At 40.4% G+C, this 25,188-nt stretch overlaps 1 protein-coding gene across 4 annotated transcripts in view; it reads right to left on the minus strand.

Moving 5' to 3' along the window:
- Positions 1-25,188, minus strand: part of cdkal1 (CDK5 regulatory subunit associated protein 1-like 1) — a 509,606-nt gene that overhangs the window by 431,709 nt on the left and 52,709 nt on the right. For all 4 annotated transcript variants that reach the window (XM_059945459.1, XM_059945457.1, XM_059945456.1 and 1 more), the window contains exon 4: positions 12,606-12,690. In XM_059945459.1, coding sequence (XP_059801442.1) covers positions 12,606-12,690 — 85 coding nt within the window. The remainder of the gene's footprint in view (positions 1-12,605; positions 12,691-25,188) is intronic.

The raw sequence follows: 25,188 nt of genomic DNA on the forward strand, positions 1-25,188 counted from the left end.
ACCAGCAACTCAAAGTGTAGTTTAGGTTTGTACCCAAGAATAGAGGATCTCAGATCTGCTATCAACAAAGATGGAAGCTAAGTAAAGGAACTAAATATATGAAGCAAAGTCTGAAAGCACAGTTCCAAAACACAAGTCTACATGTTCCAAATATGAGTAAAGGATTTCTTTCAAACAGACTAGCTTTGTCAGTGGCAGTATCAAATGAAAGAGCCTTACAAAAGATACAGTAGGGAAAAAAACTGCATCATAAAGAGAACTAATCCAACTTCACAAGGTAACTTACAGGAAAGAAATAAAACCATGTACTGAAACTTGCCAATGGATTTAAATAAATTCCATGGCTTTATATTAAAAGCAGGAAAAAGGAAACTTAACATTTATACAACTTTTAATGATTTTAGGGTATCCCAAAGCACTTTTCAGACAATGACATTGTTATAAGTTATCATCATAGTTGAAATGTAGATTATATATTGAATAATTTCATACCTAAGAGTTTAAGTAAATCTTCCCACAATATAATACAGTCGGCCCTCATCCGCAGGTTCCGCATGCGCGGATTCAATCAACTGCGGATCAGGAAAACCCGGAAGTTTTCTCAAGCAATCGTAGTTTGAGCATGCACAGACTATTTTTTTTTCTTGTCATTTTTCCCAAAATAATACAGTATAACAACTATTTACATAGTATTTACATTATATTAGGTACTATAAGTAATCTAGAGATGATTTAAAAGTACAAGCAGTCCCTGGGTTATGAAAGAGTACTGTTCCCAAGTCCGTCTTTAAGTCGGCTTTGAAGTCGGAACAGGTACATCTGATATTATGTAGCCTCAGTTAGTAAAACATTTATCTTAGTATATAGAAAATATTTTACCTTTCTATGCATATAAAACACTTAAGAAACATATGTATTTCAATAATTAAACCACTGCATTGGTTAGTAATAATTGTAGCTTTTATCGGGGCAGGGCCTTTCAAATGCTCCATTAAAATTGTTCTGATTATTGACCGACTATAGTCTAACACTTTCCCAATGACCAATGGCGTTTCACCTCTTTCCGATTGCTTTATTACTTCCACTTTATTTTCAATCGTGATTGTGATTATTTTCGTGAACAGAGACCCTGTGGATTCAAAGCTGCGCCAGGTCCTAAAGTCCACCGCACTGATACATGTTAAATAAAATCTGGTGTTCCACTCAGGTTAAATAAGGGACTTGAGCATCCGCGATTTTTGGTATCCGTGGGGGGCCCCGGAACCAATCCCCCGCGGATAAGGAGGGCCGACAGTAATCTATAAACTGCGGCGGAGCAACTACTGGCGTAGGTGCTCAAGACTTTGGATGAAGTTTGAACTTACAATATTCTTAATTCAAAAAATAGAATGCTCCCAAGGAGCAGAAAAATTAACAGGTAGGCAGAGGGAAAGATTCAAGGGAGTGTTCAAATGCAACATCTTCATAGACTCTTCAGCATCTCAGGGGTATAGCTACTCAAAATAGAGCGGGATCATTGCCATTGATATTTAGAACTGAGGCTATTCTTAGGAGTACACAGAAACTGAACAGTAGTAGATACAGTCCACCTCACAGACAATGCACCCTCTTGCCCCATCAATGCCAACCTACCCATTTCTGGAATACTCTGCTTTTCCTCTAATGGCCTTGTCAGCTTCTCAAAACCAAGAAAACTAAGGGGAAGCTCTTGCCTGACTTCCACAAACCTACCAATTCCAGCATAGGTCACTGAAAGCTACCAGGAGCTAGAAAGCCCAGTAGATTAGCTCGAATGCCTCATCTATAGTTGTTAAATTCAACATGGTATATCCACACTGCTTCACTGACATAATGAGCCAACAGAGCACAGATTCAAATTACAATCCTTAGTGACACGCCTCTGATTCACATGGAAACAGAGAATACGTACTGCACAATACAGGCCCTTCGGCCCGAAAAGTTGTGCTGAACATGTCCCTACCTTAGAAATTACTAGGCTTACTGAAAGCCCTCTATTTTACTAAGCTCCATGTACCTATCTAAAAGCTTCTTAAAAGACCCTATCATATCTGCCTCCACCACCGTTGCCGGCAGCCAATTCCACGCACTCACTACTCTGAGTAAAAAACTTACTACCCCTGACATCTCCTCTGTACCTACTCCCCAGCACCCTAAACCCATGTCCTCTTGTGACAACCTTTTCAGCCCTGGAAAAAGCCACTGACTATCCACACGATCAATGCCTCACATCATCTTATATACCTCTATCAGGTCACCTCTCATCCTCCTTTGCTCCAAGGAGAAAAAGCCGAGTTCACTCTACCTATTCTTATAAGGCATGCTCCCCAATCCAGGCAACATCCTTGTAAATTTCCTCTGCACCCTTTCTATGGCTTCCACATCCGTCCTATAGTGAGGCAACCAGAACTGAGCACAGTACTCCAAGTGGGTTCTGACCAGGGTCCTACATTGCTACAACATTACCTCTCAGCTCCTAAATTCAATTCCTTGATTGATGAAGGCCAATACACCGTATGCCTTCTTAACCGCAGAGTCAACCTGTGCAGCTGCTTTGAGCATCCTATGGACTTGGACCCCAAGATCACTCAGATCCTCCACACTGCCAAGAGTCTTACCATTAACACTATATTCTGCCATCATATTTGACCTACCGAATTGAACCACTTCACACTTAACCTGGGTTGAACTTCATCTGCCACTTCTCAGCCCAGTTTTGTATCCTATCAATGTCCCACTGTAACCTCTGACAGCCCTCCACACTATCCACAGCACCTCAAACCTTTGTGTCATCAGCAAACTTACTAACCCATCTCTCCACTTCCTCATCCAGGTCATTTATAAAAATCATGATGAGTAAGGGTCCCAGAACAGATCCCTGAGGCACACCACTGGTGACCGTCCTCCACGCAGAATATGACCCATCTACTACCACTCTTTGCCTTCTGTGGGCAAGCCAGTTCTGGATCCACAAAGCAATGTCCCCTTGGATCCCATGGCTCCTTACTTTTACAATAAGCCTTGCATGGAGTACCTTATCAAATGCCTTGCTGAAATCCATATACACTACAGCTGTTGCTCTTCCTTTATCAATATGTTTAGTCACATCCTCAAAAAATTCAATCAGGCTCGTAAGGCACGACCTGCCCTTTAGAAAGCCATGCTGACTACCTACTGAATGATATGACAATACCACAAAAATAGAATTAAAGAACGGATGGGTCCGAGATTTGGCCTGGAGGATATACAATAATATATTATATTGCCCTTAAATCTAATTTTTTGAATGCAAGTATCTTGAAGCATAATTGTACAACAACCCAGCACAATTTGTCATGATGGCTTATACTAATGGATCCAGAGGACTGTAGTATTTCTAACCTGATTGGTTGCCTATTGATAGCTTTTAAAGTGCATGGGTTTCATGTGAAGAAGAATTCAGCAGAGACGGTAGAGATCAGAGCCACCTTTAAAGATAGTACCCTTGCCCATGTTCATAAACTGTATATAATCCAGCAACAATCAAGTCATGGAATTCCACTGAAGGAAAAAAAAATATTCTGAATTTTATCAAAGAATATACAAGGGAAAAAAAGCAAATCCAAATAATATTTATTGCATGTACAGATAAACCCATGGAAAATGCCCTCACTTCCTTCACAAATAGGACAGAATTGTTTAAAGACAACTAAGCAAAATAGTGTACAAGGCTCTAACTAGAAAGGCAAGTGAATTAACATCTTGTCAAAGCATCATTTTCAACAACAATAAGATCTAGATTTATACAAGTAAAAACAATCAAAATGTACTAAATTGTTGAATGAACATGCCATCATTGATGTGGTGTCAGAAACAACGCATAAAATCTGAATGAACCTTAATGCTGCTGAAGAGAGAAATTGAATGGGTTGCCTAAAATGACTGTTTTGGTGGCTAGGAAGAATTTTTTTTTAAAGCTTTCTATCCTACACTGGTACTTCAGACATCTCTAATCTGACAATAAAATTCAGCTACCTTTTATAACCAAGTAAGGGAACAGGAGCCTTTACAATTTACATTAGCCAATGGATTTGCTATTGAACCTACCCCTTAAATCTGTTAAAATGACGAACAGCAACTCAGATCAAGCACGGTGCAGAAACGTGATTTAACAACTCAGAATTGGTGGGAAATCATTAAAATGAGGAAGTCTGCAGATGCTGGAAATCCAAAGCAACACACACAAAATGCTGGAGGTCAGGCAGATTCTATGGAAATGAATAAACTGCCAATGTTTCAGGCTGAAATCCTTCTACAAGACTTGGTAGGAATTAAGTTTTTCATTTTTACCCTCAAGGCTCTATGATGAATTCTAAATGAGGAACCATTTTAATTGCTGAAAATCTAGTTATTTTTCTTTTCTATTATTTTGTTGTTATCACTTCTTTGTTGAACATCTTAGACAAAGTTGAAATGACATTTTGTAAGAAACTTCAAAAAATGTTGGCCGCACACTAGATTAGCCTTCATTAGTTCCATATGAGCTGCAAGTTAATTTAGTGAACCTTAATGGTTGTTTCCATCAAAGGCACACAAATCAACCTGATATTATGTACAGCTCACATTAGAAGATAAAAATGCAAAATAGTTTCAAGCTTAGTTGTCAGTTATTATGCAAATGTGGGAGTGTTCCCTGAGCTTAAAGAAAGCATTCTATTACAAAATTTTAATAATTTGCATGGGAAAATATTCTGAATAAAAACATAAGCAAATGACACCACTGTAAAATGAAAGCTGGAGATTTGCAGCCCTGACACCTGCTTTTCATAAGACCAACTGAAAGAAAATGTGGGTTGTTATAGTTCAGCATCTGTGCTGCATATTGGATCATATTCACTTTATCTAAAGTACACAAACAATAATGAGTTATTAATCAACTACCCCGAGAAGCAATGTCAAAACTTCAGTTCAAATCTCAACATGTCACAGGTAATAAGTAATAATATTCTAACAGCATTGGTGGCCAATTTTAAATTGTAGCTTTGGTCACTCATGTTCCAATTTATTAAATTATTGTTATTTTGAATTGATTTATCTGCAAAAATCAATACTGCTTTTGTAAAATCACAAGTATAAAAATAAAATGCAGGAATAATTACCCAAGTCTATCCACCACACTACAAATGAAGATTTTGCATTTCACATTTACAGTCAAAGAAACATTTTACAAAGTAAATGACAACCACCTCAACATGGTCATTTCCCTGAAGGTAATAAGTGACCAGTTTATTTAACTTTAAATCCATACTTAACCCCCATCTGTCATTCCAAACAAATCCTGAGATTCAATCTCTCCCTTACTTTACAAATTCCTTTAACAACATCACCTCAAAAATCTGCGCCCTACTTCCTGCAAACCACATGTTTTGATAGGGTTTCAACAAGATTTTCATCATTCAGAATGTTCCCTAACCAGAAGTCCTGGATGAACCAAGAGATCTGCAATCTGCTTAGGGCTAGATCAGTGGTGTTCAGGTCTGGCGACCCTTGGAAGTACAAGAGATCCAGGTATGACCTCTGGAAAGATATCTCACGGGCAAAGTGGCAATTCAGGACCAAACTGGAATCACAAAAGGATGTTCGACAGCTGCCATCACCTCCCAGATGAGCTCAATGACTGTTATTATCCCCTTGACTGACAAAACATGGGGCCACTGACAACCTAATGATTTCAGTGTCTGAGAGCAACGTGAAAGAGCCCTTCAGGAGCTTGAACCCACTGAAAGCATCTGGCCTAGACGGTTAAAAACTGAAGACCTATGCTAATAAACTAGCCTGGAGCATTTACTCACATCTTTAACATCTCATTTCAGCAGTCTGAAATACCCATCTGTTTCAAGCAGGCTTCAGACATACTGGTGTCCAAGAAGAACATGGTAAGCTGCTTCAATTACTATCTACAATAGTACTCAGATCGAATGTGATGAAGTGCTTGAGAGGCTGGTCATGAAGTCTATCAAATCCTGCTTGAGGAGAGTCCTGGATCCACTCCAGTTTGCCTACCATCACAACAGGTCAACATTAGATGGCATTTCAATGGCTCTTCACCCAGCTCAGTAACATCTGCAGAGTGAAGATGCATACATCAGGATGCTCTTCATTGACTACAGCTCAGCATTCAACACTATCATCCCCTCAAAACTAATCAATAAGCTGCAGGACCCAGGCCTCAAGACCTCCTTGTGCAACTGGATCTTCAATTTTATTGCTGGCAGGCCCCAGTCACTACAGATTTGCAACATCACCTCCATAATCACCATCAGCACAGGTGCACCACAAGGCTGTATGCTTAGCCCCCTCCTCTACTGGCTTCATACTTGACAGTGAGGCTAAGTGCAGCTCCAATGCCATATTTAAGTTTGCTGACGACATTACTGTTGTTGGCCAAAGGTGGTGATAAATCGGCATAACGAAGATGACTGAAAATCTCGTTGAAAGGTGCCACAATAACAGTCCCTCACTAAAAGTCAGCAATGTGGCACGTAGCCAAGTGGTTAAGGCATTGGACCAGTGAACTGAAGGTCATGAGTTCAAGCTCCAGCCGAGGCAAGACACTTTGAGCAAGGCATTTAACCACACACTCCAGTCCACCCACCTGAAAATGGGTACCGGCAAAATGCTGGGGGTTAACTTCGCGATAGACTGGCATCCTATTCAGGTGGGGGGGTCTTGTACACACCATGGAAACCAGAGTAAGCACCGGCCTGATGAACCTACAAGGCTTGGGGCAGACTTTAACTAACTTAACTAAAAGTCAGCAAAACCAAAGAGCTGATTGGCAACAGGGCGAAGTAACTGAGGGTCCATCAGCCAGTCCACATTAGGAGATCGGGGAGAGGGTTCAGTAACTTCAAATCCTTAACATTACCATATCAGAGTATCTGTCCTGGAACAAGTATGTATGTGTCATTACAAAGAAGGCACATCAGTGTCTCTACTTTCTTAGAAGATTTGGTATGCCATCTAAAACTTTGACAAACTTCTATAGATTCACAGTGTACAGTATACTGACTGATTGCATCACTGCCAATACTCAAGAATGGAAAAGCCTACAAAAAGTTCTGGATATAGCCCAGTCCCTCACAGGAATACCCTCCCCAATATTAAGTACCATCTACAAGGACTGCTGCCACAGGAAAGATGCATCCATCAAGGACCCCACCATCCAAGGCTATGCTGTCTTCTTGCTTCTGCCATTGGAAAGGAAGTACAGGTGCCTTTGGTCCCATACCAACAGGTTCAGAAACAGTTATTACCCTTTAACCACTGGGCTTCTGAACCAGCATTGAAAAATTTGTGGTTTGTGGTGGAGGTGAGTGAATTCTTCGATGCTGGTCCATCTATGGACTCACTATTAAGGACTCTACAACTCATGGTCTCACTATGTGTATTTACTTGTATTCACACAGCTTGTCCTCATTGTACATTAGTTGTTTGTCAGTGTTTGTGTGGAGTTTTTCATTGATTCTATTGTATTTCTTTGTTCCACTGTGCATGCCTGCATGAAAATAATCTCAGGGTATTATACAGTAACATACACATACTTCGATAATAAATTTACTTTGAACTTTGATTACTGCTGAAGTCAGATATTAAATTAGATTTGTAATTGCAGACATACTGAACTCACACTCAATACCTCTCAATTTTCCAGAAAGTTTTTATAGAGTCAATGTACCATCACATTTCCATGTCTGTGGTGTGGCTGCTCTTTATTTTCAAACAATTTTAACTCTCTTCTCAGAACCTGAACATCAAATGCAATGTTTTCTCCTCCATGTTGGATCATTACCTCTAAAGCCCTTCAGAGGCCTTTGCCCTCTCTCACTATTTCTGAATGACATTTTTTAACCCTCATAAACATGTTCCACATGTACACAAACAATTCCCAGTGCAATTTCAACAGCACCTCTCGCAATCTCATCCAGGCTTCAGGTTTATCAACTAATTCATCCAACACCCAGAATAAGATTTCCAAACACGTTTTTCAACTTAAATATCTGGAAACGCAAGGCCATTAACCACAATAAAGTATAGATCCCAACCACAATGAGAGTTGGCTAGTGAAAAACAATGTAAAAAGCGTTTGTGAATAGGTAAAACAAGAAGCAAGTATGTGGCCTTGATTCAATGATTCAGTCAAAGGTAGCTTCAGGAATAAGGAAATAGCAGAGAAATTTAAACAAACAATTACTAAGGACAGGGTACATCCACTCAAGGAAGGATGAAATTTGTGCTTGGAGTCAGAGCAAGTGACTGATGTTCTAAATGAGGACTTAAGCTGGTACTTACTGAGTTGAAGAGATTGGAGGACAGCAAAAAGAGTGGGGCATGCTAATAAGCTGGAACATTTTGAGATCAAAGAAGGGGTCATGCTGCATCTTCGGAAAAGCATTAAGGTGAATAAGTCCCAGCCTAAAGAAGCAAGTAGGGTGGTTGCTGGGCTTTAACAAGGATCCTTCACTCAAAAGTAGCAAATATTGAGTCTTTGTTCAATTAGGGAAAATGGATAATCCAGATAATTATAGGCCAGTGAGTATTAGAGAGGATACTTAAGGATATTATCAATGCACATTTGGAAAAGCATGGCTTGTTTAGGGACAGACAGCATGGGTCTTACAAATACAACTGACTTTTTTGAGGAAGTGACAAAGGTGCTTGGTGAGGGTAAAGCAGTGGATGTTAGCTATATGATCTTAAGTAAGGAATTTAACAAGGTTTATCATGGTAGGTTGATGCAGAAGATGCATGGGATCCAGAGTATGTTGAAAGTTTGGAACTGGTTTACCCAGAGAGGACAAAGAGTATGGGTGGAAGACTGTAGTTCTATCTGGAGGTTCATCTCTAGTGGTGTTTTGCAAGGATCAGTGCTGGGACTTCTGCTGTGTGTGATATATATCAATAACAGCTGAAAATATCTCATATGAGTGGATTAGCAAGTTCGCCGATGACACAAGATTGGTAGAGTTGTGGACACTGTAATGGACTATCAAAGTGTACAGTGGGAAATCAGTTACAGATACGGGCAAAGAAGTGGTACAGAGAGTTCAATTCACGCAAGTGTAAAGTATTGTTCTTTGGGAGGACAAATGGAAGGAGAAAGTCTAAGTTAATGGTCAGTCACTTAATAGCACTGAGGTGCAGAGAGGTTTTGGGGTCTAAGTCCACAGTTCTCTGAAAGTAATTTTGCAAGTGGATAAGGTGGGAAGAAGGCATATGGAATACTTGATTTCATTGGCAGAGATGATATATAACAGTAAGGAAGTCATGCTGAACTCAGAATAATGTACACACAACACACACAAAATGCTGGCGGAACACAGCAGGCCAGGCAGCACCCTTAAGGAGAAGCACTGTCGACATTTCGGGGCGAGACCCTTTGTCAGGACTAACTGAAAGGAAAGATACTAAGAGATTTGAAAGTAGTGGGGGGAGGGGGAAAATGCGAAATGATAAGAGAAGACCGGAGGGGGTGGGATGAAGCTAAAAGCTGGAAAGGTGTATGGCGAAAGTGATACAGAGCTGGAGAAGGGAAAGGATCGTGGGACTGGAGGCCTCGGGAGAAAGAAAGGCGGGGGGGGGGGGGGGGGAAGCACCAGAGGGAGATGGAGAACAGGCAGAGTGATGGGCAGAGAGAGAAAAAAAACAAACAACTAAATATGTCAGGGATGGAGTAAGAAGTGGAGGAGGGGCATTAACGAAAGTTAGAGAAGTCAACGTTCATGCCATCATGTTGGAGGCTACCCAGCCGGTATATAAGGTGTTGTTCCCCCTTACAGATGCTGCCTGGCCTGCTGTGTTCCACCAGCATTTTGTGTGTGTTGTTTGAATTTCCAGCATCTGCAAATTTCCTCATGTTTGCTCAGAATAATGTATGCAGTTCTGGTCCAGCCCATTACAAACAGGATGTGGAATAAGACACAGAAGAAGTGTATCAGGATGCTGCCCTGATTAGAAAGTATGAGCAATAAGGACACGTTGGACAAACTTGGGTTGTCTCCTTGAAGAATCAGAGGCTGAGGAGAAACCTGGTCGAGGTTTTTAAAATTAAGACAAGCATAGATAGGGCAGACAGAATCTGCTTGCCAGAGAAGAAATATCAAACAATGGAAGATCTTCTTTTTGAGACTATAGGCGGGGAGCAATATTCTCTCTAACTTGTCATGACCAGTGTGCACAAAAATCATGTGCTGTGCAAGTTTTTCCCCAGTGACAACAACATGTGCGCACTGAATGATTTCAATAAAAAGTATAAATAAGCCAGTTCCAAAATCTGCAGACAAATCATCACAAGCTCCACATTGTCAACACTGTCCACATCAGAAAAGGAAATGTGATTGTGTAGAATCTTAAAGTATATTTAACATGCCAATGAGGTAGATGGTGATAACCTTATGTGCACAGTTTAAATTCCTTTGTGTGCTAGTGCCAAACACACCTAAGAGGGAACCTTGATGGGAAGTTTAAAGGTGACGTGAGAGGCAAGATTTTTTTTTAACACAGCTGCCTGGAAAAGGTTACCAGGGAGTGGAATAGATAGTGGAAGCAGGCAGTCTGGAAGAGTTTATGAGACTTTTAGGCAGACACAGGAATATGGAAGGTTATGAATGATACACAGGAGAATATCTATATAAGTAGGCATGAAGACTGACATAACACTGACCAAATGGCCTGTCCAGTGCTGTATTGTTCTATGTTAATATTTTATATTTTCCTTCATAGAAGTAGACACAGGAATCCTCGTAGAAAGAGGTCTAGAATACAACGGAACTGAATAATCAGTCTGAATTGGTAGCACTGATTAAAAACCAGTATAGCAGAAATTAACAGGATTGATAACTGACCAGTTTCTACATCAGATCACATCTGCTCCATGAGTTTTAGAGGTGGTCAAAGTCTATAGACTTTAGAACAATTCCCACACTGAAATTTTAAAAAGTAAGGAGATAAACTGGTGGGCTTCAAGCCAGTTCGTGTGACGTCAGTTGCAGGAAAAACCCTTCAATCTATTGTTAAGGAAGTAACTTAAGGACACTTAGTTGTAATGAACAAAATAAATGAAGGAAACTACCTGAGGCAAAGTATTTGAAGTTCCAGAAGGATTTCAAAAATGTTGGACAAAAAGGTATTATACAAAATTGCATGCTGTGAGATTAGAGGTAATTTACTGGTAAACTGAGAATTGATTAAAAGTAGAAACATGTCGGAATGAACTGGATTATTTTCTATTTGGGAGTTTGAGAACAGTAATGTGCCTTAAGGAATGGTGATGGGACCCTATTTGCTCACAATCAATATCAATGATTTGGATGAGTGGAGCAACTATATATCCATGTTTGCTGATGATGTTCAGCTAAATGCTCATGTGGGTTATGACACTTACACACATTAAACTCCATTTGTCAAGCTTTCGCCCAGTCAATACATGTCAATGCAGAGTCACAACGTCCTTACCTTAATATCTTATACTTATCTTTATATCATTAACAAACTTGGAAAGCTTACATGTTATCCCCACCTTGAAGTCATTAGTGTATATAGTAAATAATTGAAGGCCAAGATAACAACATTTAAAAACATTTGGAGAGAGAGAATAATGGAGAGGAAAAGTTTAGAGGGACACCGACCAAACTTAGGCAAATGGAACCAGCTTAGATTTGCATCTTGGTCAGCATGGACGAGTTGGGTTGAAGGACTGTTTTCATGCTCTACTAAATGAATTGAAGATCTGATTGTTAGGGTACTTCACAGGTTACATCCCTGTAGTCTGGGAAGAAAATATAGCAAAATAGTTGAATTAATAAGGGGCTACAGGCCTAATGCGACTAAATGGGATCCACGTAGCCCGATACAACAGGGAGCATGAACGTGGGAGGCTAAAGGGCTTGTCTGCATTGTACAACTCCGTGACTCTAGCTATTAAGACATTTGAAAACAGCCTGACACTCTGAAAGTTTTCAGGAAAAAAAATTACTTGTATATAAACAGGAGACTGCACAGTAAATACTGATAAGTCAGAATAGAAAAATCCATAATTTTGTCGTAACATTAAAGGATTTAAATCATCAGCGAAAAGTTTTCTAGTTAGCATCCAAAACACATAACTTAATTGTCAAAATTAATAGCAAATATGACTATTAATAATTAATGAGTAAACACGAGGAAATCTGCAGATGCTGGAAATTCAAACAACAACACACAAAATGCTGGTGGAACACAGCAGGCCAGGCAGCATCTATAAGGAGAAGCACTGACGATGTTTCGGGCTGAGACGTCGACAGTGCTTCTCCTTATAATGCTGCCTGGCCTGCTGTGTTCCAACAGCATTTTGTGTGTGTTGGTTGTATTAGTAATTAGTATCTATTTTATTTGAAATATTCACTTGGTTTTCAACACTGTAAGTTTTGGTGAGCTATTTGGAAATCACAATCTGCAACTTCCATTCCATTATGCCAAGCTTCAATTAACATTGAAGGGTTTAAGAATGAAACATAAATCTTAACTTCACAAATATTTCAGAATGTTAGGTTACTTCTTACTCTACTTACTTAATTGAGTTTCTGAAGTGATCTTCAGCTGGGTTTTTTACAGTGCAACTGTTCAGCAGCCATAAATCTGCACTGGATGAATTTTCTGCCAGTAGAAAGAGAAAAGACAGTATTAGAAAATCAGTTTCTGACTCACTTCAGGACATTACTTTTAACAACAATTATTAAACATTTTTGAACCAATAATCAAATGAAAACAAGGAGGGTCTAAGAGAGAACTTTTTCCACGGAGAGTGACAAGCACCGAGAATGTACTGCCAAAGAAATTGGCAGAGGCAGATTTCTGACAGTATTTATGGTATCTGTACGACCACTTGAAACACGTAGGCATTGAAGGCTAAGGGCTAAATGCTGAAAGATGGAATGGGTGCCCACTGGATATTGTGGGCCAAATGGCCTGTTTCTATGCTATGAGTCTGAAAAAATGCAAGGTATGTCACAGAAGTTATGAAAGGATTCACAATGCTTTTTGCAATCAGCCCTTCATGTAGGGCAGCATGGAATGCATCACCCAAGATCAATCCTAACCTCTGGTGCTGTCTGTCAGAGTATATGCCAGTGGTCCCCAACAACTGCGAGGCTGCGTGGAGTGATTTGGCGATATGCAACGATATCAGTCAGCTGCACCTTTCCTCATTCCCTGTCACGCCCACTGTTGAACTTGAACACACGCGATGTCATTACGCACACAAGGTCATCAGTTGGTATGAGTAAAAAACAAATGTCGTTTGAGAGTTTCTTTGGAAGTGGTGGCAGTGGACATAAAACGCCTAATGGAGATGATAATGCAGAGACAGCTGAGGCCGAGACTGCAAAAAAAAGAAAGCTTCCTTCAACAGAAAATACGACTCATACATAAAACATGGCTTTATTGCGACCGGTGACTCACACGCTCCAAGCCCCCTGTGTGTGATATGTGGAGACAAGTTGTCTAATGAGGCAATGAAGCCCTCAAAACTGCTTCAGCACCTTGAGTCCAAGCACCCTGCACTTAAAGACAAATCCATTGATTTTTTTGAATGGAAAAAACATGAGCGAGTGGGACAGTAGCAAATACTGAGAGCCACCACCTCCACAAATGCTGCTGCTCTGAGAGCATCGTACTTAGTGGCTAAGAAGCCTTTCACTGTTGGTGAAGAATTGATTCTGCCTGCTGCCAAGGACATGAGCCTGAACTGCTGGGAGAAGCTGCAGCTAACAAGATGGCACAGGTTTCTCTTTCAGCGAACACAGTTTCAAGGAGAATCGATGACATAGCGGAGGACATCGAAACACAGCTGTTGAAACGGCTTAAGAGTCACCATGGTATGCTATCCAGGTCAACGAGTCTACCGATGTCGACAACAAGGCAATACTGCTGGTTTATGTGCGATATACACTTCAAGACAATGTGCACGAGGATATGTTGTGTGCACTGTCGTTGCCAACTAACACAACTGGGGCAGAACTACTAAAGTCTTTGACTGACTACACATCAGGCAAACTGGACTGGTCATTCTGTGTTGGAATATGCACAGACGGGGCTGCAGCTATGACCGGACGGCTGTCTGGTTTCACTACCTGAGTCAAAGAGTGAATGCCAGTCTACACGCTGTGTCATACACAGGGAAATGCTGGCTAGCCAAAAAATGTCACCTGATCTTAACAGCATATTGCGTGATGTTGTTGAAGTTATCAATCACATCAAAGCAAAAGCCCTTAACTCATGTCTGTTTGAGCAGTTTTGCGAGGGAATGGATGCAGAGCACAAACACCTTCCCTTACACACTGAAGTCAGGTGGCTATCAAGGGGGAGAGCCCTGGCCAGGGTTTTTGAGTTAAGAGAGCAGCTACAGAGATTTCCTTCAGGAAAAATGTCACCACTGGTAGCACACTTCAGTGACGAGGAGTGGATAGCAAAACTCGCTTATCTGGGTGACATCTTCAACCTGCTTAATGAACTGAATTTGTCACTTCAGGGGAGAATGACAACTGTCTTCAAGTTGGCAGCTTTCAAAGCCAATCTGGAACTGTGGGGACAGCGAGTGGACAGGGGTATATTTGACATGTTCCCAACATTAGCTGGGATTTTGGGAGAGACTGAGGCTGCACTGTCCTTCTCACAGCTGGTGCACGATCACCTATCTTCGCTGTCGACAGAATTCAAGTGTTACTTCCCAACCGCAAGTGACCCAAGACGTGCAAAGGAATGGGTCCGTGACCCATTTGTGAATGTCCCCAGTGAATCATCCATATCAGCCCAGGACTAAGATCAACTCATCAAGTTTGCAAATGACGGTGGGCTGAAAAGAATGTTTGACATAACATCTCTGCCGGCATTCTGGATCAAAGTCAAGGCTGAAAATTCTGAGATAGCCACGAAAGCACTGAAAATGTTGCTTCCATTTCCAACATCATATCTCTGTGAAGCAGGCTATTCTGTAATGAATGCAACGAGAACGAAATTGCAGAATAGACTGGACATAAGAAACCCCCTTCGAGTATCGCTGTCTCCCATCACCCCTCGATGGGACCGTCTTGTTGCAGGAAAACAAGTCCAGGGCTCCCACTGATTCAGCGATATTGGTGTGTTGCAATGATTTTATATGTTCATACGAGGAAAATATGTGCTGTGTGTTTAATATCCAAACATTATTTAAAATGTTATGATGCAATTGACTTATAAGACTTATCACTATATTCATGTGAGGAAAATATGCACTGTGTTTAATATTAAATTTGTTAGATAAACCCCCTTAGAAATGAAATTGAGTGTATTAGTTAGCCACTTATAAGTGACTTATAGATTCACCTGTATTCCAATCGTGATTAACATCCCCCCCCACCCCACCACCCCGGTTGGCAGGTCCACAAGAATATTGCCAATAATAAACCAGTCCACGATGCAAAAAAGGTTGGGGATCCCCCAATATATGCAATCTCTGTGAAAACATGGGCTTCCTATAGTTGCTCTGAAGTCCCCCCACTCTGCAAGGAAATAATAGTAGATTAACTAGCTACTGTAAGTTTTCACTTTGTGTAGGTTCGTAGCAAAAATAATCAAGAAGTTGTTCATGAAAATGTGCGATACCATAAGTTACATGGATACAGGCAAATAAAGAGAGGAGTAATGGAACTGGGGATTACTTCCCTTGGACCTGGCAAAGATCAAATGAATAGAATAGCCTCCTACTGACATTATAAGCATAACAGTATATATATACAATGTTGTAATTAAAATTGGGGATACTAAGAAATCAGAAATGGAAAATGAAAAATGACTTGTGGTGTTGTACAGAGAAGAGAACTATGGTTGATTCAAAGAAATAGTGATTTTATACATGAGGCTTTTTTTAAATCTGAGGCCAGGGTAACCCAACGAAAACAAAAGTGGTTTGTGAATGAGATTTAATATAAGGAAGGCTTTTTAAGTAACTTCAGATCTTAAAGCATAGGATATTTCTGGCCAACTGACATTCCCAGCTATTGTTTCAATGTTCAGCATGTTCAAATTCCTATAAAGAAACAGTCAATTGCTCAACTTTTATTTTTCAGTGTTCAACGCTTAAGGTAAAATTTGACAGCCACCTTCTCTACAATGCATGTGTTATGGAAGCTGTCAACCCAAGTTCACCACAAACCTCCTTTTCAAATAAAACAAAGATAAAGACAAGTATTCCATTTATGTGCACTGCAAATACAAGAATTAAATGCAATTTTGTTCAAAAGACTTTTGGTGTATTAATACCAATCCAGGTATTCTGGGCCATCTTAATTTGTTTATGAACGTAAATCACAAATAAAACTGAGTTATCCATCACCCTCCATTTCATCACAAAGCGTTGTCCTCATCACAAATATATATAAAACCTTCCTTCAATATCATAGAATGTCAGAAAGAAGACAGCTTCTAGTGTATACCAGCTGTTCCTATTTACTATTATCACTTTTGTAATTAAGCCCTCCAGTTAATATTGCCTCTCCTTATTATTCCTACTCATTTGTAACAATTTGCATTTATCAGCATTGAATTTCACCTGCCACATGTCTGCCAATTTCCTGTGGCTGTATATATCAAAAAATCTATCATTATCCTTTTCAGGGTTCACTACACTTACAAGTATAGTATAATCCAAGATTTGGAAACTGTGCCCTGTACACCAAATTCCACTCATTAAAATACACCAAGAAATGTCTTAGCACCAACCCTGGAAAGCACATTACCCCAAAACAAAGAAAAGCAAGTTGTCAGTACACTGCCCAAGTTTTAAGTTACAGTGGAAGAGGAAAGAAGCAGACAGAACCAGGAGCCCAAACTAAGAGGGATTTAATGGCCTGTCCACACACACTAGTCTTCCTAGTATCTCGTAATCATCAAGTTTTCCCTTTCCTAGCTCAACTGTATCATCCTTCTCCGAGATGGCAACAGCATCTTCTGCCCTTTCCAACAAATACATGTAATATTGGACCATTTTTCTGAATAAATAAATCAGCAAGTATAATGTTTTGTGTTATTTATTTAATTAGGGTTTCTTCATCTAGTTTCAGGACTTAGGTGAAGATCTGATCATATTTTAGGTCATATTTATGCAGAAATAGAGAAAATTCTACAGGATTGACAAACTTCCAAGCATCACTACATGCTGGTGATATTAAATCTGATTCTGAGCATTTGGCTGAATGACACAACAAGCACCTATCACACAATATGACCATGCTGCCTTCAGCTTATTTCACTTACCCAAATACTTTCGCCTTCGGAATAGCAACTACACTCACTTCTACCACCTGACACTTTTGAATTTCTGGCACACTGCTGGGGATTTCCACAATTAAGACTGATGGAAAGTTATTATTCTGTTCATCAGTCATTTCTTTGTCCTCCTTTACTACATCTCCAAAGTGGCTTTACCCAATCACATATATTCTCTTTAGTCTATGCCTCACTCACACAAGCATCTTTGCAACTGATACCTTGCACTTTCATTTTAAGATGATCTTGTGCACACTTTATGGAAGACCTTCTGCAACTTCAAACACAACATATCATCTTGCTTCCCTTTATTTAGTCTTCCAATCACAACCTCAGAAAATTCCAAAAGATTGCCAAAAATGATTTTCCTTTCATAAATCCATACCAACTCTGCACAATGCTATTTCCTTAATTACGAATTTAGCGCGGATCTGTGCGGATTGCTGAAAACATCTCCTCCTCGCTGGTGAACCTCAGGAGTGTGTGCTTAGCCCACTGCTCTACTCTCTCTATACCCATGACTGTATGGCTAGGCACAGCTCAAATGCCATCTATAAATTTGCTGATGTCGGTAGAATCTCAGATGGTGACAAGAGACGTACAAGAGCAAGATATGCTTACTAGTAGAGTGGTGTCACAGCAAAAACCTGGCACTCAATGTCAGTAAGACGAAAGAGCTGATTGTGGACTTCAGGAAGGGTAAGACGAAGGAACACATACCAATCCTCATAGAGGGATCAGAAGTGGAGAGAGTGAGCAGTTTCAAGTTCCTGGGTGTCAAGATCTCTCAGGATATAACCTGCTCCCAACATATTGATGCAGTTATAAACAAGGCAAGACAGTGACTATACACCTAATAAACCTAATTCTGATTCTGGTGCTTTTCTGCCTACCAGAATAATAGGAATATGTGGATCCTTTTTTATCTTTCCCCTCCTTCTTCAAATAGTGAGCTTACCTAAGAGATGAATGCATTTGCTTTGAGAAGAATAAAGAATGTTGCCTTGATTGGAAGACAATTTGTCAGTGGGGGAAAAATTTATAAGATCAAATACTCCCTTCAATTGGTAAAACAAGAAACCATGTCATAAGCTTCAACTGATGTTGGAATGGTCTTCAATTGTACAATGAGCAAATTAAATGCAAAAGTAGACTCTAAATAAATTCTGGCTGGTGGTGTAGTGGCATCAGCACTGGACTTCCAGGTAGATGGTCCTGAGTTCAAACCCAGCCTGGGCAGCAGCAGTATCTGTGCAGAAGAAAGGCCTGGTAATCTACTTCCGTATCTTGCCGTGAAAACCCTACGGACCCTATGGTTCATGAGGTCACGAAGAATCAGACTCTACTTAAAGACTGCAACAAACACTGAAATTCCACCAAGTAGCCCTTTCAGCATTTCTTACTAGAATAATCCTAAAATTATAGGCAATAGGAAAATATAACTAATGTAATTTTATCATCGATAGACAGGAACATAGGTGTAATCTTCAGCAATTCAAAGTTTATATAATTTACTGCACATATACAAAACAGTACTGAGTGGTCTCGCAAAGATCTTGCATTGAAATGTAACTACCCAAGTAAAGAGTATATTCCAATTTTTTCCAAAAAGGTAACTTTTCTTTAGTTCAAACAGGTTGTTGGATACTTGCACATGGAAATCAATTTTATGCATCATATTTCCTGCCTATCCATGAACATGGATACCCTTCACAAATATTTGGAGAAGTACTAAAGAAGATGCTGGAAATTAAAAGTAAAAGAGGAAAATGCTGGAAATATTCAGATCAGGCAGTAATCATGAATAAAGCAAAACAAAACTATCAATTACTTCCTTCAGAAAGGGCAATCAATATTCATTCCTGGAATATGTTGTAATTTTATTAAGCCACTACTTTGTATTAGCCATCATGAGTGGTGGTCAAAATGGAACGCAATTCAAACTTCATGTCATGAAGTCTTAGCATGCGAATTATCAATCTTCATTACACTCACTTTGTTTTACTGAATTGGTGGATGTATGATCATTCAACTGAGTAAGCCATTCGATCTTTAACCTTCTGGCATCTGTTCTGCATCTGCATTTAAACAACAGAATAGCTGAGTAAGGCATTGAGAGTTTATGCCTGTTGCCTGAAGCTTTTTAAGTGCAAGAGTCAACACCTTGTGCTGTCTCATATAAAAGACAAGAAAAAGCAGTCCTAGTTCAAAGCCCACAAGTGAGTAATATTTAACCAGGGAAGTGTCAGCTAAAAAGTCTGCACTCCTTTTCAAAGACATCCTTTAACTGTTGCTAATTAATAATCTGCTGATTCAGGAAAGGCAAAAGGTGGAGGTGTGTGTTTCATGATAAAACTGTGGTGCTCTGATGTGGTGGTTATCTCAATCCTGGGTTCACCAAACTTTGAACACCTAACAACCAAGTAGCTTTCATTCTATTTATCAAGGGAGTTCTCATCCATGATCCAGACCACAGTTTACACACCACCAGTGGCTGACTATGATTAAGTGCTTGGGTTACTGCATGATGCCATCACCAAACAAGAAACAGTCCATCCTGACACATTTCAAATCACAGTCAGGGATTTCAATCAGGCCTTATCTGTGGATCTGAATGAATACATGATTGTTGACACAGACTTTATTAAAAGAGTTGTAGACGAATGTATCCCCACAAAATCATTCAGAGTCTTCCACAACCAGAATCCCTGGATGAACCATGAGATCTGCAATTTGCTGAGGGCCAGTTCAGAGGTAAAGTTACAAGAAGTCTAGGTACGAACTCTGGAAAGCCATTCCACAGGTGAAGTCGCAATTTCAGACTAAACTTGAATCAATGATGGATGTTCAACAGTTGCAGCAGGGGTTGAAATGAAGCGACAGAGGCTACAACAGGTCTATGCTTCCAGCAGAGCTCAGTATCTTCTATGCTTGCTTTGAACATTAAAACATGCAGGAACCATCACAAACTCCCAAAGTCCCCAATGATCCTGTGATTACTGTCTCTGAGGCCGATGTGTGAGCAACCTTCAGGGGGGGTGAACTCACGGAAAGCATCCGACCCAGCTGACCCGAGCTGATCAGATCAGTTGGCAGGAGTGTTTATTGAGATCTTTAACCTCTTGCTTCAGCAGCCTGAGCTGCCCACCTGTCTCAAGCAGGCTTCAATTATACTGGTACCCAAGAAGAACATGGTAACCTGCCTCAATGACTAACACCCATGAGAGCTTACATCTACAGTGATGAAGTGCTTTGAGAAGTTGCTGATGAAACTTATCAACTCCTGCCTGAGAAGCAACTTGTTCAGCTCCAATTTGCCAACCAACGCAACAGGTCCATAACAGATGCCATTTCATTGACTCATCACTTAACCCTGGAACATCTGGACTGCAAAGTTGCATACATCTGGATAGTCTTTATTGACTACAGCTCAGCATTCAATACTATTGAATCCACTGAGCCATCCACTCAAAATTAATCAATAAACTTCAAGACCTTGGCCTTAGTACCTCCTTGTGCAATTGCATCCTCAATTTCCTCACTTACAGATCCCAGTCAGTTTGGATTGGCAAAATCTCCTCCACAATTTCCATCATCAAAGGAACATCACAAGGCTGTGTGCTTAGCCTCCTGCTCTACTCGTTTTATATTTACAACTGTGAAGCTAAGCACAGCTCCAACATCATTTTCAAGTTTACTTATGACACCACTGCCGCAGGCTGAATTAAAGGTGGTGGCGAATCAGCATATACGTGAGAGATTGAAATTCTGGCTGAGTTATGCCACAGCAACAGCCTCTTACTCAATGTTAGCAAGGCCAATAAGTTGATCATTGGCTTCAGGAAGAGGAAACCAGAGGTCCATGAACCAGTTGTCATCAGGGAAATAGAAGCGAAGAGGAGCAGCAGTTTTAAATTCCTCGATGCTGTCATTTCAGAGGATCTGCCAGCACGAAAAGTGCATCTACGAAGAAAGAACGGCAGCACCTTCACTTCATTCGGAGTTTGCGAGGATTCGACAAGACATCTGTAAGTTTGACAAACTACTAAAGGTGCATGGTGAAGAGTTGACTGGCTGCATCACAACTGGTATGGAAACACTAATGCCCTTGAACGGATTCCTACAAAATGTAGTAGATACTACCCAGTCCATCACAGGTAAAACTCTCCCCACCACTGAGCATTATCTACATGGTACACTGTCACAGGAAAACAGCATCCATCATCAGTGACCCTCATCACCAAGGACACACTCTCTCCTCGCTGCTGCCATCAGGCAGAAGGTACAGGAGCCTTTGGACTCACATCACCAGGTTCAGGGACAGTTATTACCCCTCACCCATCAGGCTCTTGAACCAAAGGGGATAACTTCAGTCAACTTCATTTGCCCATGTCACTAAACCTTTTTCCACAACCTCTGGACTCACATTCAAGGACTACTCATCTCATGTGCTCGATATTTATTGCTTAGTTATTTATCATTACTATTTTAATTATTATTCTTTCTTTTTGTATTTGCACTTTGTCGTTCTTTTGCACACTGGTTGTACGCCCAGTTGGTGCTGTTTTTCTTTGATTCTATCATGGTTACTGGATTTATTGATTCTATTGTGTTTCTTTATATTTACTGTGTATGCCCACAAGAAAGTGAATCTCAGGGTACTATATATGTACATATATGTAACATAACTGTACTTTGATAATAAATTTAGTTTGAACTTTATTACAGAATAACAATTTGCGAAGCTACATCCTGATATGGATGAGATACATCTTTGGCACATTTTTCTTAAAAAATATCAAAGGCAAAGGAGAAAAACAACCTACAACGAATGCTTAACAGAAGCATGATGATACAACATTTGGCTCCTAGCCACAAGAGGAGATATTGTGGTGAATGACGTACAGTTTGTTCAAATGAGTAAATTTTGTATACATGTTGATGTGCACTCTTTCACAAACAGATTTCACAGTGGACATACATTTTTAAATACCTGCAGATTTTTAAGATTGACAGTCCTATCACATTTGAAAACTTGAAGATATACTGCAATTTCAGGGAAATATGGGCACAATAGAAGGATACAACACTTTCAAGCATTTTAAATTGAAATTGAGGTTGCAAATGGAGCAGTAATAGACAAGAACAGTGGAGAAAAGGAGTTGATAACAGTAGATTATGGAAAGGTAAAAGTTCCAAGGGAATTGTAGCAAAATAAAGCCAAGAAAGGAATTCAGATGGATAGCCATTGTTTTCTTAAGATTATTCACAACCAGCATTACAAAATATGACATCTACTGGCATTACTTTCTTGCATAATGAAGATAAAACAATTGATGGGATACTACCACAGATAATTCTGTGTATTTTATACATCAAAAGTGGTTGTGTGCTTTCCATCAATATTACCTGCAACAACCTCGTGATCCAAGACAGAATACCAAACTGATGCTGCACAGCAATACCAAAATTGTACTTCAATGAAATGTCAATGCACAGTTGTACCAGTGGAAGTTTGGAATGAGAATCAATTATAAAAATTCTAACTATATGGATTGTAAGAAAAGTAAAGAATTAAGTCTCTAAAATAACAAAATCTTACTAGGAGTGTGAACCATTGCCAACCCCACATCTCCCAATGATCCTTTGATCTCAATATCTGAAGCTGACGTGCGGGCTGCCTTCAAGAGGGTGAGTCCAAGGAAAGCATCCAGGCCGAACAGAGTATCTGGCCTTGTACTAAAAGTCTTTGCTAACCAACTGGCTTGCGTGCCCTGAGATCTTTAACCTCTCTCTTCGACATTGTGCGATGCCCACCTGCTTCAACATGTTAACCTGCCTCAATGGCTATCGTCCAGCTACACTTAAGTCAACAGTGATGAAGTGTTTTGAAAGGTTGGTGATGAAACATATCAGCTTCTGCCTGACAGGTGACTTGGATCTGCTCCAATACGTCCACTGGAGCAAACGTTCTACAGCAGATGCCATCCCATTGACCCTTCACACAATCTTGGAACTACCAGACAGCAAAAGATTTTTTTTAATTCATTTACAGATGTGGATGTCACCAACTAAGCTAGCATTTATTGCCCATGCCTAGCTGCCCTTGAGAAGGTGGGGATGAACTGCCTTCTCTCAGTCCTGAGGTGCAGGTGCACCCACAGCACTGTGATTTTGACCCATCAACAATGAAGGAATGATAATATGTTTCCAAGTCAGGATGGTGAGTGACTTGGAGGGGGATTTCCAAGTGGTGGTGTTCCCAGGTATCTGCTGTTCTCGTCCTTCTAGATGGTAGTGGTCGTGGGTCTGGAAGGTGCTGCCTTCAGAAATTTGGTGTGTTTTCTCAGCGCATCTTGTAGATAGTACACACTGTCGCCAATGTTTGTCGAAGGTGGTGAGATTGGATGCTTGTGAAAGGGGTACCAATCAAGAGGGCTGCCTTGTACTGGATGGTGTCAAGCTTCTTGAGTGTTGATGAAGATACACTCATCCAGGCAAGTGGCGAGTATTCCATTACACTCCTGACCTGAGCCTTGCAGATGGCTTTGGGGAGTCAGGAGATGAGTTACACAGTGCAAGGTTCCTAGCCTTTGACCTGCTCTGGTAGCCACAGTGTTTATATGGCTAGACCAGTTTAGTTTCCTGTCAATGGTAACCCCCAGGATGTTAATAGTACGGGATTCAGTGATGGTGATGCCATTGAAGGTGCATACATAAGGATGCTCTTTATCAACTCAGCATTCAAAAGCATCATCCCCTCAAAACTAATCAATAAGCAATAGGATTCTGTTTTCTTCACTTGCAGACCCCAGTCAGTTCCGACTGGCAACATCTCCTCCACAGTCTCCATCAACATAGGTGCACCACAGGGCAGGGTCCTTCGTCCCCTCCTCTACTCCGTTTTACACTTATGACTGTGTGGCTAAGCACAGCTCCAACGTGATGAATTAGCATTAAAGGAAGGAAACAGAAAACTTGGCTGATTGATGTCATAATTACAACCTGTTAATGTCAGTAAGACAAAGAAACTGGTTACAGACTTCAGGAGAGGGAAATTGGTGTCCATGAGCCAGCCTTCATCAGAATATCAGAGAGGTGATACTAGTGTTAATAGTGTCACTGTTTCAAAGGATCTGTTCTGAACCCAGCACACAAGTACAATTGTGAAGAATGCAGAGCAGCACTTCTACTCCCTTAGCAGTCGCGGGGATTTGGTATAACATCGAAAACTTAGAGGAACTTCTATAGATGTTCAGTGGAGAGTGTATTGCCTGGGTGCATCACAGAAATATCAATGCCTTTGAATGGAAAATCATACAAAAGGTAGTGAATTTGGCCCAGCACATCATGGATAAACCCCTCCCAACCATCATCATCTACGTGAAATGCTGTCATTGGAAAGCAGTGTTTATCATCAGAGATCCCTACCACCCTGGCCATGTTCTATTCTCGCTGTTGCCATCAGATAGAAGGTACAAGAGCCTTAGGACTCACATCACCAGGTTCAAGAACAGTTACAACCCACAACCATGAGGCTCTTGAACAAAAGGGAATAACTTGCCCATTTATTGAGCAGTTCCCACAACCAATGATCTCACTTTAAGGTTTATTTATCTTGTTTTCTCAGTGTGTCATTATTTACTGCTATTTACTTGCATTTCAATAGTTCAATAGCTTCATTTAATATCAGAGGATGCACACAATATACAACCTAAAATTCTTACTCTCCACAGACATTCTCAGAACAGCAGAGAAAATCCCAAAGAATGAATGACATAAGAAACTTAAAGCTCCCTGACCTCCCACACACAAGCAGGAGTGTCAATCCTTCCCCTATCCAGCGATTCT

This window comes from Hypanus sabinus, chromosome 20 (genome assembly GCF_030144855.1).
Source record: "Hypanus sabinus isolate sHypSab1 chromosome 20, sHypSab1.hap1, whole genome shotgun sequence".
NCBI classification, from domain to species: domain Eukaryota; kingdom Metazoa; phylum Chordata; class Chondrichthyes; order Myliobatiformes; family Dasyatidae; genus Hypanus; species Hypanus sabinus.